Source organism: Fusarium solani, assembly GCF_023522795.1.
Source record: "Fusarium solani strain SB1 chromosome Unknown bctg00000000, whole genome shotgun sequence".
NCBI classification, from domain to species: Eukaryota; Fungi; Ascomycota; class Sordariomycetes; order Hypocreales; family Nectriaceae; genus Fusarium; species Fusarium solani.
The window spans coordinates 5,214,014-5,228,373 of NW_027072157.1; the positions used below are offsets into that span (position 1 = coordinate 5,214,014).

The following is a 14,360-nucleotide window of genomic DNA, read 5'->3' on the forward strand; positions in this document are numbered from 1 at the left end:
TGGGTTGTGTTGGTCGCGGGCTCATCCCTCAGGCGCAAGTAGTGGACAGCCAACGGCCCCAGGCACTCGGTCACTGCCGGCCCAATGACAAAGGGTCGACGTAACTTGCGAGCATTGGATAGCATCAATCCACATGGGGGAGGAACAGGAAAGGAAGGCCTTGATGCGGAGAAAAGAGATGGCAGTGGCAGGGGTGCCAGAATGGCGAATCGGCGCGCAGCGTACACACCGGGTGTCGGTCATTGGATGGACGACGTCTCGCTGTGCTCACATAAAGCATAGCACAACACTGCATAGCATGGCACAGCAGGTCGGCCGACTCAGTTGTCGCCTTCATAACTGGTCGCCTTTGGGACTTTGACAGATAACTGCCCCCAGCGAGGGACGGCCCGGCCATGTTCGTCGCTCTTCGTGGCAGAGACTAGACGGCGACAACCTGCGCAGCCGACAGACGTTGTGGGCTTGCGGGCTTTCACACAGCAGCAGCTTGCAGCGCTCTGGCCTTGGCGCTTCTTACACAGCTCAGCCTCGAATGGCAGGAGGCTCAAAGAGGCAAGGAAAAGCAAAACGCCCCTGCATGTGGGGGATGTCCTGGTGGTGTGTGTGTGACTTTGACGATATGCTCAGATGCTGCACCGTTTACAAGGTGGGTGCTGCCACTAGACAATGTGAACAAGGCAAGGTGTTCTGCACCAACCGTGGCTGACGGCGAACCCTTGGCGCTACAACCGACGTCCATCGATCCGTCCTTCCTTGGGCGCTCCCTGCAGATCAAGGGGATGAGAAGCCGAGGAAACGTGCAGCACGAGATGATATTGCCCGTTGCCGTGAGGTGGAGGCTGAGGCCGAGAGCCAGTCGCCCCCAATCGCTACCCCAACATGCTGTCATCGGAACTGTGATGGACATCCAGACCGAGCATACTGTAGAAGCCTATTTGCTGCCAGTGGGTAATGTATCTGTGTGCGTGTGTGTGCTGGCCGTTTGACGTTTGACGTTTGACTTTTGACGTTCGACGTCTGGCCGTTTCCCTCCTTGTCGTCATCCACCACGGGCCTCCTGTGCTCATCCACCTGGCTCCATCAACGCCTGCAGAACGGCATTGATTGCATCATGCTCTCTCCGTCCCCGGAGCGGGAGCAAGGCTGTGTAGCCAAACGCCGCGTTGGCTCCTGCTGGGTCCTGGATCTTGCTTCCCCTTCTCCTCCCGGGCACCAGGTTCGAGGATCAAGCATCAGGCCATCGAGTTCGCATTGCTCGATCCACAGCACAGCACCGACTGAGTGTGTCTGCGCATATGCGATCGGGAAGCGGGTCGACAAAGAAAATGACCAGACAGACCTCACCCCTGTCCAGAGCAGAAAGGCAGAGGCAGCCCCAGCGTCGCAGATGTAACCTTGGGGGGCAGCCATGAGCCCCCGATCTCATGGATCTTGATTTCAACCTCGATCTTGATCCAAACGCGAGGGGGATATGCAGAGTCATCCAGACCCCGTCTGGCCCATGCCTCCACCAACGGGCCTGGAGTCTCGTGGCCAGGGACAGGGTGGTGATCGCCTTCGTCTGGGGTTCCCATTGGGCGCCAGCCTCAGCAGCCCTAGCATCACCAACAACGAACATGGCAGCCGCTCGAGCCCAGAGCAGCTCGACCTGCACGGCTTCCAACTTGGACGACTCGTGCCCCGCCTTCGGTGTGTTCTCACCTCCCTGATCGTTTAGAGCTGCGATGTGCGAACGACGTGCCGTGGATTGCACCGTCTCTCGACCACCTACGGCAGCAGTGAAAATGACGACTTGCGGCGGACGAACGAGACCCGCAGGAGTTCCCAAGGTCGCATCAAACGCTTGTAGCTTGCTGTCCTGGCGTAACCGGGGAACCTGGTCTAAAAGAGACAAGTAACGTGCAGCACGGCCCACACCGTCATCTCAACAGCTTAGCCAGCCCTCTGAGAATCCTCTATCCCTGCCCTATGCCCCAATCCGGAGACTATCGTCCAGTCTTGTTGAGGGAGGGCGAGCATGGGAGGCCGGCTTCCATCATCCGTAGCCCGGTACTTGGTGCGATCCAACAGGCATCGGCAGCCACCCAATCCACTATCGAGATATATCGCGATCTAAACAGATTTGACTAGATCGCGACGACAACCGGGTTTCTGGAAATGCTGATGGAGATCAGCCAACCTACACCATATCTCATTTGACCACATGTACCCTCTATTGGCTGAGGGGAGATGCGCCACCTTCTCAAACAGATGCTCAGGGTGGATGAGTGATCCGCAACCATGCCGCATCAAGTCGACTGTCACGATAGTGTCGTTTCCCCATCCAGCACCGTTGTCGATCCCCTTGAATCCGTTGTTGGCTCAAGGTAGCACGAATGCCAGGCCCCGGTATTTTAAGCGCCGCTGCACTTGGAGCAGGTCGAAATGAGACGACCAGGTCCGTATCACGACCGTCTACCGTGTTCCCAACAACCAGCAGATTGGCAGGCTGCCATGGTCCCGGTCCCGGTCCCTCAGATTCACCACCCAAAGCTGCAGTCGAGTTTGCATGGCGACGATCTGACTCCGACTGCAACCCTCGCCCTAGTGTAATTTCCATCTTGAGCGAAACCAGCATAAGATCATCTTCTCTTCCCGTTCTCCCCTTTCTCGGCAGCCACCTTCATCGCGAAAGCGTTTGATCCGTAGCCTGTTGGAAAGGTGTACACACTTTTTACCCTTGTAATAAAGAGACCCTTGCTGCAGGAGATTTCGCAATGGCACACACTGACATACCTGTGTACCCATGTTGGTTCCCGCCTTAGATACACCTCGACGCGTTCCTTGGCAGCCGCGCTAGTGATCCGGCGTTAGATGAGCCCGTCTTCGAGTACAACATGCCCCAGGGTACCTGCGGTGACCTCCCTCTCTCGCCCGTTGTACCGCTATGTATAGCGACCAGCTAGCAGGGGCCCTTGAAGTCAAGTGCCAGTTCATCCCCCAGAGGCAGAGCATGCAAGGTGGCACCCTTTGACTGCAACACGGCGTTCTCCCGAGAGCGAATCAGCGTCGGGGCATGACCGAGTCGGGCAGTCCTCCAGAACGCAGTGCGTCGGGGGAGTGAGAGGAGTGTCTTCGGCAACGCTGCCATCGAGACGCCATCAAAACGCCCCGTAGCCCTAATCGTACGATGTTGCCAACCTAGGCGTCGTAGATGGTATCCTGCGGCCAACCGCAGGCCTATCTCTCAATTTCATGCTTGCTCCGTTTGAAGAGGATGGATGCTTCGCTCTGTGATGTGTCCAACTGTAGCTTGCCTGCTCTCAAGAGCCTGCCTGTGGTGGACAAAAAAGCCCCATGGTAGGTACTCTGGATCATCTGGTGTATCCCGTCTTGCTCCGAACATCTTTAGCATGAGAAGGCGATGCAACGCTATTCAATGAAAAGGTTGTCTGACCGAGAGTGATGAGACACCTATGAAGACCGATAAGTGTTTGGGAAGAGAATACATGGATAATCAACTGATGAAGGTGCATGAGCGAACCCAATCATGGATGGTGAGGAGGAGCGCGGTGCACTTGTGCCTGCTCCAGCACATGGACCCAGTTGAAGATACGACTCATGATAACGTGTGCTTGATAGTGAAGACCATCTCGTAATCCAGTCGCGGTAATTGCGGGTGTGCCTGGTGAATCGAACCTCGGTACACACGCCCACGAGTCCGACCGAGGCCATTGCCAGCGAGAACGCGGGAGGAGATATACAGATGACACGCATGAAAGTGCCAGGCCGACATGGTGTCACAAATCTGGCCTTGTTCGGCGCGCACAGCATGAACACACGAAACTGCAGGTTATAACCTTGAGTGCAGAATGAGAGCCTCTCGTCGGATAGCTGCAGCGGAGTTTCATCTTTTGCGTGTCTGACCCGGAAAAGCTGCCGGACACAGAGATCTTCAGCGGACCAAGATCCGCTTCTTCAAAGCCAAGGCGACAGAAGACGGAGAGACAAGACAAGAACGATAGGTGTAGATTGAAGTTGATATCTCGGGTTGGGCGGAAACGAAGCTCGACCACAACGAAGACTGAGGTTGGCCTAGGCATGGATCCAGAGGCCTCACCTCCGATAATGTTGATGAGGTGAATAGATGACCTTATTCCAGTGGCCCGGAGAACTGTCGCACTGAAATTGACCAACGCTGAACCAAGCAGCCAGGAGGCTCAAGATGTGTCCAAGAGACGCTCAGCCGCTCCTATGCTTTGCTGCCTTATGATGCGACGATACTCCTGGTGTAGGGTTAGAGGGGACACAGGTACTGATGTGAAAATATCAAAGAGTGATGACACTAGAATTTCCGCTTCTTCTTGGCCGGACCAGCTGCCGCCTTCTTCGCCAGCTCCCTCTTGAGTTCCTCTCGTCTGCGGTCAGCCCTCTCTTGTGAAGTCTCTCTTGGTTTTGGTGTATCCTCTTTCGTTGATCGGGCCCGGCCTCTGCCCTCATCTGCAGCCGATGATGGCTCCTTCGCATCCCCCTTCTTCTTTCCAATCACACCCAACCTCTTAGGGGGATTCTGGGTGGTCGGCCTGGCAATTTCAGTCACTTCAGGTTCTGTGGGCGGCGATGTCTCTTTGACGGGCTGCTTAGACTTGGCTCCTCCGATGCGCCCAAGGCCACTCTTCTTTGCAACAGGTTTAGGTGGAGGCGAGGGAGAAGGTGCTGGGGGTGGATCATCGTCTGGAAGCGAGGCTGTTGCACCGTCGTCTTCTGCCTCCGATGCTGTCTCGGAGTCATCGACATTTGGGCTCGGTGCTTTCTTCGCTGGCGGAGGCATTTTGGGACTGGGGGATCGGGGCGGAGTTGATTGCTTCTTTCGGCCGAGTGCCCCTAGCCGTCGAGTCGGCCTGGCCTCCTTCCGTGTCTCGGGAGGAACGGGGACATCTTTGGCCGAAGCGGGAGACTCGGGATCACCCTCGGTGGATGCGTCGTCAAGAACAGGCTTGCCCCTGGATGCCACGGACTTCCTTGCGGCAGCAAGATGTGGTGGTGTTGACTGGACTTGAAAATCGTCGTCGCCATCATCACCAGCCTCTGGCTCCTTGGGCGGAGGTGTCTTCTCCTTTGCAGGGATTGCCTTTTCCTGTGATGGACGCGCAGCGGAGGAGGCACCACTGAACTGATGCCACCAGTCATCTAACAGAGGTGATTCGGCGACCTCCATTGCAGGCTCAAACTGCAACCCTCCTCCTCCAAGGACATCTTCTATCAAAGACTCTGCGTTGCTTGGGCCATCGTCTGTGTATGCAAGGTCAGACTTCCAGCGCCGACGGTCAAATGGGGCTAGGCCTGGGATTTTGTCTGCGGCGGCAGCTCTGGAGATTCGCTTCTTTCCGGAAAGCGCGTTGAATACATGTTCTAGGCCCGTGCCTACAGCCTCCAGCTTGTCCAGAAGTTTCGTAATGACCAGGTCTTTATGACCCAGCGTCCGAATTAACGATTCGACCTCGAGGTTTCTGGTGAGATGGACTTGGATCAGGGGAAGCACAAGATCTGTAGCGATGGCAGACGACGGTAACTTCTTCAGGTGCATAGGCCATTTGAGCGGCTGTAGCCCAGGAAGTTCACAGGTAATCTGCAATGTGAGGCCACCATCGCCAGCGTCAGATTTGGAAGCTGGTTCAAGACGGAGATGAGTCTGATCATGGTCTGGCTGTGTCGAGTCGAGCGCAGTATTGAGGCTGTCTAGGAACTTGGCCATGTTGTCCGGGGTGTCACTGGGGTCAATAGTGGTGTTCTCGCTCCAACCTCTGATGCAGATGGACTTCCTGTCGAGGCTCTCGGTCCAGACGTTGGCCATGTCGGTGATGTGAACTGTGTACGCCGATGTGGCGATATCCAGTGAAACCAGGAGGGGAGGTAAATCGGATGACGAGGGGAGCGGCAACGGCCGCCAAGACTTGGTTGGGGACATATCCGCGCCTCGGGGTGGGAAGAAGCCCCGGACACCAAAAGAGTAGTTCGTGGAGAGTCGACGACTCGGGCAGCAACGTTGCCTTCCGGGGAGATGATGAAACACGAGGAAAGGAAAGGTGAGTGAGATGAATCCGATTTGTGTCTGAGTAGTAGGTTGTATAGCGCCGAACTGTTTCTCGGGGAGGAAGGTGCAATGGGTGTGGGTTTTGTCGAGGTGAAGCCTGGGGAACAAGGCACAACAGAAGGTGGTTGATCACCTGAGGCTCGACGCTTGACTGGCCCAAACGGACTCGGAGAATATCCAAGTCAAGAACGAATACCGACTGGGGTAGCAGCTTCGTTTCAGGCAGCTCGATTTGCGAGAACAGTGACACAAATGAAGTTCTCTGGGGAATAACAAGTGGTGCAAGCCATGTGGAGCGTGGATGTGAGGTCGAGGAAGGTCCCGTTGGGGGTGTTGATAACAGCAGCTCAACCGAACTCCGGAGAGCAAATCTGCCAACGAATTATTGCCAAGGGCAAATCGATCACTGTGTGGAAGCGCCGGTAAATGAATTTGTGGAAGGCTTCACTGCATATATCGAGGCAAGGAATCGGATTATTCTCGAAGCGAGAGAGAACAACTTGAGGATGTGAGATGACGCCTGAGGTTGACGCGTGACGCGTGCCCGAGGTCCTTGTTAGGCGTAAGATGCCTGGAACGGTCTAGCCAATCACAGAGCTTGGAGCTTGTCAAGGTGAAGGAACCACAGGCATCCAATAGTTGCAATGAGCGACAGAAGCAAATAATACACCTTGAAGAAACGTCTGAAATGTGTCAATTTAATCTAGGTTGATAGTAGAGAGAATTTTCTATCAACTGGAACACGAACGGGAGGTCGGGTTTGTAATTACCAAATTTCTGAACACTCAGGTCTTAAGCCACTAAAAACGCCCCGGGACGGGCTGCGATCTCGACGCCCACTGGCCCCGGGGAGATCTCAGATCTCTAGCGCAAGCCTGATCGCCAGGAACTCATGGCGTACTTGACATCGGAGCTCCTATTAGAAGCCAGCGCAAGCCATGCCATCACCATGGCAGCCAAAAAGAAATAGGGATTCGTGCAGATGGATTTTGTTTCTATTTCCTGCATCAAACAAAGGACGATTTGATCTGGAGCAAACATTCACATGCTCTTTCTCAGGGCCTGTAGACGAGTGGTCCCATCCAGACTCTCACCATCTTCATTCCACTCGGCTTTTCTACCATCACCAAGAAGTCCTTTCATTTCCTTGACTTTCACAACAATGCCCCCGCAGCAATCCAAGCGCAAAGCTTCGGCGGCGCAAAACGGAACTTCTGCAAAAAAGGCAAAGACTGCCAACGCCAACGGCTCCAGCTCCGATGGCCTGCGCCAGCCCCATTACAAGGCCCAGGAGGTCGAAGAGAACAACATCGTGATTCGAAAGTTTTATCCCCCTGAGATGAGCAATGCGCGAGCCCGTGCCTACAACAACAATGAGATTCCGCGACCGATCGAGACACTTATTGGCGCCCTCGAGGACACGGCGAATGAGCGACACCGAGTCGATGTGAAGGATGCCGTCGTTCACTGGTTCAAGATGGACTTGCGCATTTCAGACAACAAGGCGCTGGCACTTGCTAGCGACAAGGCAAAGCAGGCTGGGGTTCCTCTGATTGCCATGTTTATCGTCAGTCCCCAGGATTACGAGGCGCATTTGAGGGCGCCTGTCCGAGTCGATTTCATGCTGCGAACCCTTGCCGTCCTCAAAGAAGATCTAGCCAAGCTCGACATTCCTCTCTACGTGGAGACAGTCGAAAGACGAAGAAGTATCCCGGACCGTATCCTTGAGCTTATGGATGAATGGGGCGCAAGTCATATGTACGCCAACATGGAGTATGAGGTCGATGAGCTCCGACGTGAAGCTGCCATGGTCCGGGATTTTGCAGAAAACGGCAAGGCTTTCGAAGTTGTCCACGACACTTGTGTCGTTCCTCCAGGGCAGTTACAAACTGGTGCCGGGAAGCAGTACGCCGTCTACACGCCGTGGTATCGCGCATGGGTTGCCCATATCCACGAGGACCCCGACCTCCTTGAGCTATACGATCCGCCAGAGAAGAACCCGGCCAGCGCTCGCAAAAATTTCAAGAAGCTCTTTGATACTCAGATCCCAGATGCTCCCAAGAACAAGCAGCTGGACAACCAGGAAAAGAAGCGATTGCGCTCGCTTTGGCCATGTGGAGAGCATGAGGCGAAGAAGCGTCTGGACAAGTTTTGCGAGGAGATGATTGGCAACTACCATAAGAAGCGAAACATTCCCTCGGATTTGGGAACATCATGTCTGTCGGTTCACTTGGCTTCTGGAACAATCAGTGCCAGGACATGTGTGCGGACTGCTCGCGACAGGAACAAGACTAAGAAGCTCAACGCCGGCAGTGAGGGTATTCAGACTTGGATCAGTGAGGTTGCCTGGCGAGACTTTTACAAACATGTTCTTGTAAATTGGCCATATGTTTGGTAAGTAATTCTGTCTCCCAGGTTGACTGCCCATCTAACCATGACTAGCATGAACAAGCCTTTCAAGCCCGAGTACTCCAACATTTCTTGGTCCTACGATGAAGAACACTTTGCTGCCTGGTGCGAAGGCCGAACAGGCTTCCCGATTGTCGACGCGGCCATGCGCCAGATGAAACACCTGGGCTATATGCACAACCGATGCCGCATGATTGTGGCCTGTTTCCTTGCCAAGGATCTCTTGATCGATTGGCGGAAAGGAGAACGTTTCTTTATGGAAAGCTTGATTGACGGCGACTTTGCCAGCAACAACGGTGGCTGGGTATGTGGACCTAAACTTGGCTCTAGGATAAGATGCTGACTGGCTTTCAAAACAGGGATTCTCGGCGAGCGTTGGAGTAGATCCTCAGCCATACTTTAGGATCTTCAACCCTCTGCTTCAGAGTGAAAAGTTTGACCCCGATGGTGACTACATCCGCAAATGGGTACCCGAGCTCAAGGATTGCAACAAAAAGGAGGTTCACGACCCCTATAACCGGGGTGCCGGTCCCAAGGCCAAGAAGAATGGATACCCAAAGGCCATTGTTGAGCACAAAGGCTGCCGGGAGCGGGCGTTGGAGGCATACAAGGATGGGATTCACGTTGGAGACATGTAATGTTTTGATTCTCAAGTGTAACCGAATAGGTATTCAACGTCAGCCTCGACGATTAACTCTGTTTAATGGACCAATCACCATCGAAATGGCTGCTTCTTTCTCTGTATGATATTTATAAGACGATTCCATTGTCCTCTAGTGGTCTCTGTCGTTTACGGCTTCAGATTCGGCTACCTGTCGATAGCTTGTCTTTGACATCTGGTGTGCTACTCTAGCAGGGGATGGCACTGGATGAACAACCACGCAATTATTAAAATCATGAAACTTTTTATTTCGTCCTAGGCAAAGCAAGGGATGACCATTTTATACTACTAAATCCACCCTGGCATTGGCATCTGGGCCGAAATCCTGTTACTCGGCTGTCCCTTGCGCCCCTTCTTGGGGATCAAGCTCAGAATCTTCACCAGATCCCATGTCAAGCCCTTCTTCCCATCGCGATAGGCCATTTCTACCAAATACATGCTCACTCCATCTTTGCCCAGTCCAAAAGTATGCACGCTTCTCCATTTCCCATTTCGCATTACATCGGGCCCATTGTTGGGCTCCAGCCCAACCCCCCTGTTTCCATTCCAAGCCCCCTTCTTCCCGAGAAGAATCACAACTCGTCGTCATGAGCATCCAGCAGCCTCTGGATGTCGCTGGAAAGCTGCTTCTGCTGCGCCAAAGATTGAGCTAACTGTAGTGCATCCTCGACAGGGCGAGGCTTGGCGTGCTTCAGGATCCCATCGCTGAAGACAACCATGCTGAGGTACTTTTCGGCGATGCCAACAAGATACTGCGCTATTTCCAACCGGGGCCTCCCTGGGAGGGTGTTGGCCGCTCTCAAACGGGTAGCAGGGGAGGACCTCCCACTCTCATGCTAGCTGTAGAGTGCATGAAGGGCCCTCATAACCGCTGTTTTCATCTCCTCTGTCATGGGCTCATGTCGCTGACTCTTGAGAGTCTTTGCAGTCTCTAGAAGAGCTTCAAGAGAATCAGCGATTTGCTTGTACATTCGTGAGATGTATTCCACCACCTCCCCTGGCGAAACCTCCTGTCCCCCATTCAGGAGACTCTTCAATGGAAGTAGAGATGCATGTCCATCCTCCCAGAAACTACCCCGATCCATGCGGTATCGCACTTCAGTAGCTATCAGAACGCACTTCCTCCTTGTCCAGTTCTGAAAGGCTTCGGGGTTGCCGCCTCTGGCAACCTTTGCGTCTGCAACTGCCATGAGCCCGGATTCCGTGAGACCGATAGTGCCGCTGGGCCCAACTTCAAAGTGCGTGGGGTTGAAAAGACCTGCCATTGCGGCAACACCGAGAACTTCATCGTGCGCATGGCCCATGAGCATGCACGTGTCGTTGGCATCGAGTCCCTCCAAGTTGAGGTGGGTTTCGGCGGCCATCTTCATCTTTTTGGGAGTTCCAGGATGATACAGCTCATTAGTCGCCCTCCGCTTCAATGTAGTGTGAAGGAGTTGGGAGCGTTGCCGAGACTCTGATGGACCAGGAATTTCAGCTGGTATACCTGGGACAATGCGAGCCTCAAAAGAATCAGGCTGGATATTTGCTGGACTCCAATAGACCACATCTGTCGGATCAACTTCAGTGAGGTTGATGGGGCTGCCGAATCGCACTTGTGGCTGGGTTGAGGTGAGAGACTGGGTTGGTGAAAGATTGTGAAGATGAGAGTCATTGGAATTCCTGGATATAGTATCCTGCAACTCTGACCCAGCCACTGTAGGCCCAAATTGGGTTTTAGTGAGGTCATGGCATCCATATCTCTTGCAGAAGAGGCCGTCTTTGCCAGGAAGATGCGTGGTCCAGCCAGGATGCATCTTTCCTGTTGGCGTTCCGAGTTTGATGCCAATGTGGTAAGCGAGTCTAAAATGGGGGCGGTCAATGTGAGAAGATATGCTGTGCCATTCCGGGGCGATGATCTTTTCGCTGATGAGAGTGGTGACGCTGGCCATGGTAACCAACCGCGTTCTGGGAAGTGTGTAGCCGTGTTTGACTGGCAGCTCAGTCTGCCAATGTTTGGGAAAGGCATACAGCCTGTAGCAGGACTTCTCCTCGATAGATGCAGGCATCAAAGGCAAGCCGACTGTCCAGACCGAGCCCAGACCCATGCGGTGATGAACTTCGCTGAGAGTGCACTCCAGAGGAAGAAATGGCCCGCCAAGTGCAGAGCCCTCTTGCATGGCAGGGGTAGGAGTACGAAGGGATCTCCAAAGTCCTTCAGAGCCCCAAATTTCGCTTCCCAGCTGGCTCCATGCACAAAGTACTGGTCTGAAGCCTTCAGGTCATTGGTGTAGATGTTCGAAATGAAGTCGAACGGGTGGACGTAGGCGCCGAGTCTGAAGAGCTCGTGGAATTTGAGCCAAGTCAGGAAGTAGGCGAGAAAGACACCCATTGCCAAATCGGGGACAAAATGGCCTTTGAGATAGGGGTTGTCTGGGCGAGCGGCTTCTCCTCGAAGGTTCTTGCTGCTCTTGACCCAGAAGTAGACCAGAGCTGCGTGAATGAGTTGGATCCTTGAGATATAGGTGGTTGGGTTGGCATTCTGAAACTCGCGTGCCGCTTGCTAGACAGAATCATCGAGAGACTTGCCAGTCAGCCCAAAAGCCGGGAAAGTGAAGAACGATTGCTGCAAAGAATCGGGACTATCACCAAAAAGAGCGTATGGAGGTGTCATCAGTTGTCCACTGCCTCAGGCGTGGGTCGATGCGAGCAACACAGGGGAGCCCCTCTAGTGTGAAGCCCACCAAAAGGCGATGGTGTCGTAATTCCTCCGAAGGTCTTGGGAGAGCTCTGGAACATCCACGTTGGAGGAACGGGGCGACAATCATTTCCTTGGTCTCTTGGTAGGACGGGCATTGTGCACCAATGCAAACGTCAGCGACGTTGTGCGCCGCTGGTTCCTCCATAGCTGGAGTGACAGAGGAGGAATTTGCTTTCGGATCTTGAAAACTAGGTGGCCAATATTACTTAGTTCAAAGGTGACAAATGATGAGGTGGACGAAATTGGAACAAAATGGAAGCTTACAAGTTGAGGCGAGGTGAGCCGAGCCGTCGCGGAGGAGAGAGTAAGGAGTGAGATGCGATGAGAAAGGAGGAGTGGGGGTGGTTCCCGGATGGACTTTGAGTATCAGACCGCTAAGATCAGTCAGTTCAAAGGCCAGCAAGGTTACTGACGGTAAATGGTAGCGTACCAGCTGAGTCGGAACTAAATGTTTGAGAGAGGAGCCTCAAACGCGGGATCAGGTTGGCGGCGACTTCTTGTAGACGCCGACGGCGGCGTTTTGGGTCTGCAGGCGCGGGCTCTGGAGACTCGCGTGTGTTGTGTAAAAGGACGAGTTGTAGACTCGAAGGTGGAGGGAGCAGGTCTTCTTATAGTGGTGAATGCTAAGAGTCGAAATCAAGAGGGTTGCTGGAGTGTGATTCACAGCCTCTCCAACAAACAGATCTGAGCCACAACTCGGCGCTCGGTTCCTCGATATTCCATCAAGGTAGCCAACGTGAGAGTAAACAAGTCGGTGCTGGCACCTCCGATATCAAAACCTCATTCCCAAGCACGCTGAACGAATGGCACGCCGTGTTAGCGGGAGATTTCGTACCTCAAAGAGTGGTGATGCCGTCACCGTAGCTTCCTCCTGATCCCAAAGAGAATGAACAGATCTATAAGCAGTGATAATTTCCGCTGCTCTCCCGCCACTGGCCGGCCCACTGCATTGAGCAGCGCATTGAGAAGGGCCAGCAATTATAATTACTGCTGGCGGGCACTGGCGGGCGCCAGCGGGTGTTTCGCTTCACACTCCTGCAACGCAGCTCCTGACCACCCGACCCGTTTGCTTAAGAGACGAGGATCTCTTCTCTTATTCTTCTCGCCGCGTTTGTCAAGTCTGTCCAAGACGTCTTGCTCAGGCTGATGCTCCGTAACTACCACTCCTGGTTCAACGCGAAGCATCAAAGCAGAATAAAGTCGACCTCTACCGGCAATCGAGCGTCAGTGAATCACAGCCAACCTTCCCCTCGCAAGTATATAAACCCCTCTTCCTCCCCGAGCTCATCTTCTTTCTTTCTTCCCTTCTCATCCTCACTTCCTCCCCGTCAGAGCTAACACGCCGCTGCTAGACATCGATTTCCCGCTGCTACCACTAGCCAACTCTGATACCACTCTCCTCGATGCCGACAATTCTGACACACTTGTCAACGATTCCGAAAGCTTTATTGCCCTGGATCCCAGCGAGGGTCTCGAACTTGCTGTGGATGCTTCCAGCAATGGGGGGTCAGGGGGCGGAGGATCCGGCAATGTCGTGTGTGCCGACATGTCCGACGACGATAATGGCGATGACAACGATAGCTCTACCAACTACTGGACTCGTGAGGATGTAATCAGAGGCCTTGCAGTCGAATTCTGGACGCACCACCCCAACCGCTAGCCTGGAGAAAGCCCCCATAACTGCGAAAATATCTCCATCGGGCCTGACCACCCCCAGTATGACTTATACGTGCGGGTTCTACGCCTCATCAACAAACACTACGACGAACTTGACAGCGAGGGAGAGTCCAACATGGTTGGTGAAATAAAGCATCGAGTCGAGTTCGCATGGAACGCTTGCGTTTACCTCGGATACAGAAATTCCTGGGCTGAATACCTCCCTGATCGAGCTGAATTGATGCTCACTCGCTTCGTTGTCCCCTACGACGCCATTGAAAGATCCATAGCAGCCATGCTTGGGGACATGGGTCGTATACGGATGCTCTACATTGACGGCTAGGAACCCAGAAACTACTCGGTCACAGTCAGAAACTACGGCAAGAGGATGCAAGAAGCATGGAGTTCCGGGAGATAACAGTGGAAATTGACTTGGGCGTTTGCTTTTACACATGGATGATGGTTATTGCAGGTTGCGAGGCAGATTAGGCTGAGAAGGACAGAGTGCTTGCTCAGACGAGAGGTTTTGGAATGGGGCTAAAAAACTATTGATGGAGCTCTCGACTAAAGATTTGCTTAAGACAGAAGTCAGGCTTTTGGTACATCCCTACTTTGTTCCGCGTGCTTTCGTTGTATAAAGAAATATGAGTAAGAATTTATGAAGTGAAGTGGCCGAGTGGTCGTACCTGCCGAAAGGAACTTTCGTACCTCAACAACATGTGACCTCAACAGAGAACCTGATCAATGTCAATCATCTTTCAATTTTCATCATCACCTTACACGGCCAGCATCCATCACGACTGGTTTCAATCGTCATGTTG

At 53.5% G+C, this 14,360-nt stretch overlaps 5 protein-coding genes across 5 annotated transcripts; 2 read left to right on the top strand and 3 right to left on the bottom strand.

Moving 5' to 3' along the window:
• Nucleotides 1-1,225: 1,225 nt before the first annotated feature.
• Nucleotides 1,226-2,599, bottom strand: MRS44_001654 (uncharacterized protein; the record flags this gene model as incomplete). Its single annotated transcript, XM_065623777.1, has 3 exons — nt 1,226-1,881; nt 2,184-2,343; nt 2,459-2,599. The coding sequence occupies 3 exons, from the start codon at nt 2,597-2,599 to the stop codon at nt 1,226-1,228; spliced, it is 957 nt and encodes a 318-aa protein (XP_065480198.1).
• Nucleotides 2,600-4,324: 1,725 nt separating this feature from the next.
• MRS44_001655 (uncharacterized protein) lies at nt 4,325-5,947 on the bottom strand (the record flags this gene model as incomplete). Its single annotated transcript, XM_046280621.2, has 1 exon — nt 4,325-5,947. One exon carries the CDS (start codon nt 5,945-5,947, stop codon nt 4,325-4,327), a length of 1,623 nt encoding a protein of 540 aa, XP_046138073.2.
• A 1,288-nt stretch (nt 5,948-7,235) lies between these two features.
• On the top strand, nt 7,236-9,120 carry MRS44_001656 (uncharacterized protein; the record flags this gene model as incomplete). Its single annotated transcript, XM_046274841.2, has 3 exons — nt 7,236-8,467; nt 8,516-8,786; nt 8,842-9,120. The coding sequence occupies 3 exons, from the start codon at nt 7,236-7,238 to the stop codon at nt 9,118-9,120; spliced, it is 1,782 nt and encodes a 593-aa protein (XP_046138072.2).
• Nucleotides 9,121-9,715: 595 nt separating this feature from the next.
• MRS44_001657 (uncharacterized protein) lies at nt 9,716-12,028 on the bottom strand (the record flags this gene model as incomplete). Its single annotated transcript, XM_065623778.1, has 4 exons — nt 9,716-9,895; nt 10,013-11,327; nt 11,387-11,685; nt 11,867-12,028. 4 exons carry the CDS (start codon nt 12,026-12,028, stop codon nt 9,716-9,718), a joined length of 1,956 nt encoding a protein of 651 aa, XP_065480199.1.
• A 107-nt stretch (nt 12,029-12,135) lies between these two features.
• MRS44_001658 (uncharacterized protein) lies at nt 12,136-13,882 on the top strand (the record flags this gene model as incomplete). Its single annotated transcript, XM_065623779.1, has 3 exons — nt 12,136-12,160; nt 13,236-13,492; nt 13,544-13,882. The coding sequence occupies 3 exons, from the start codon at nt 12,136-12,138 to the stop codon at nt 13,880-13,882; spliced, it is 621 nt and encodes a 206-aa protein (XP_065480200.1).
• Nucleotides 13,883-14,360: the final 478 nt, after the last annotated feature.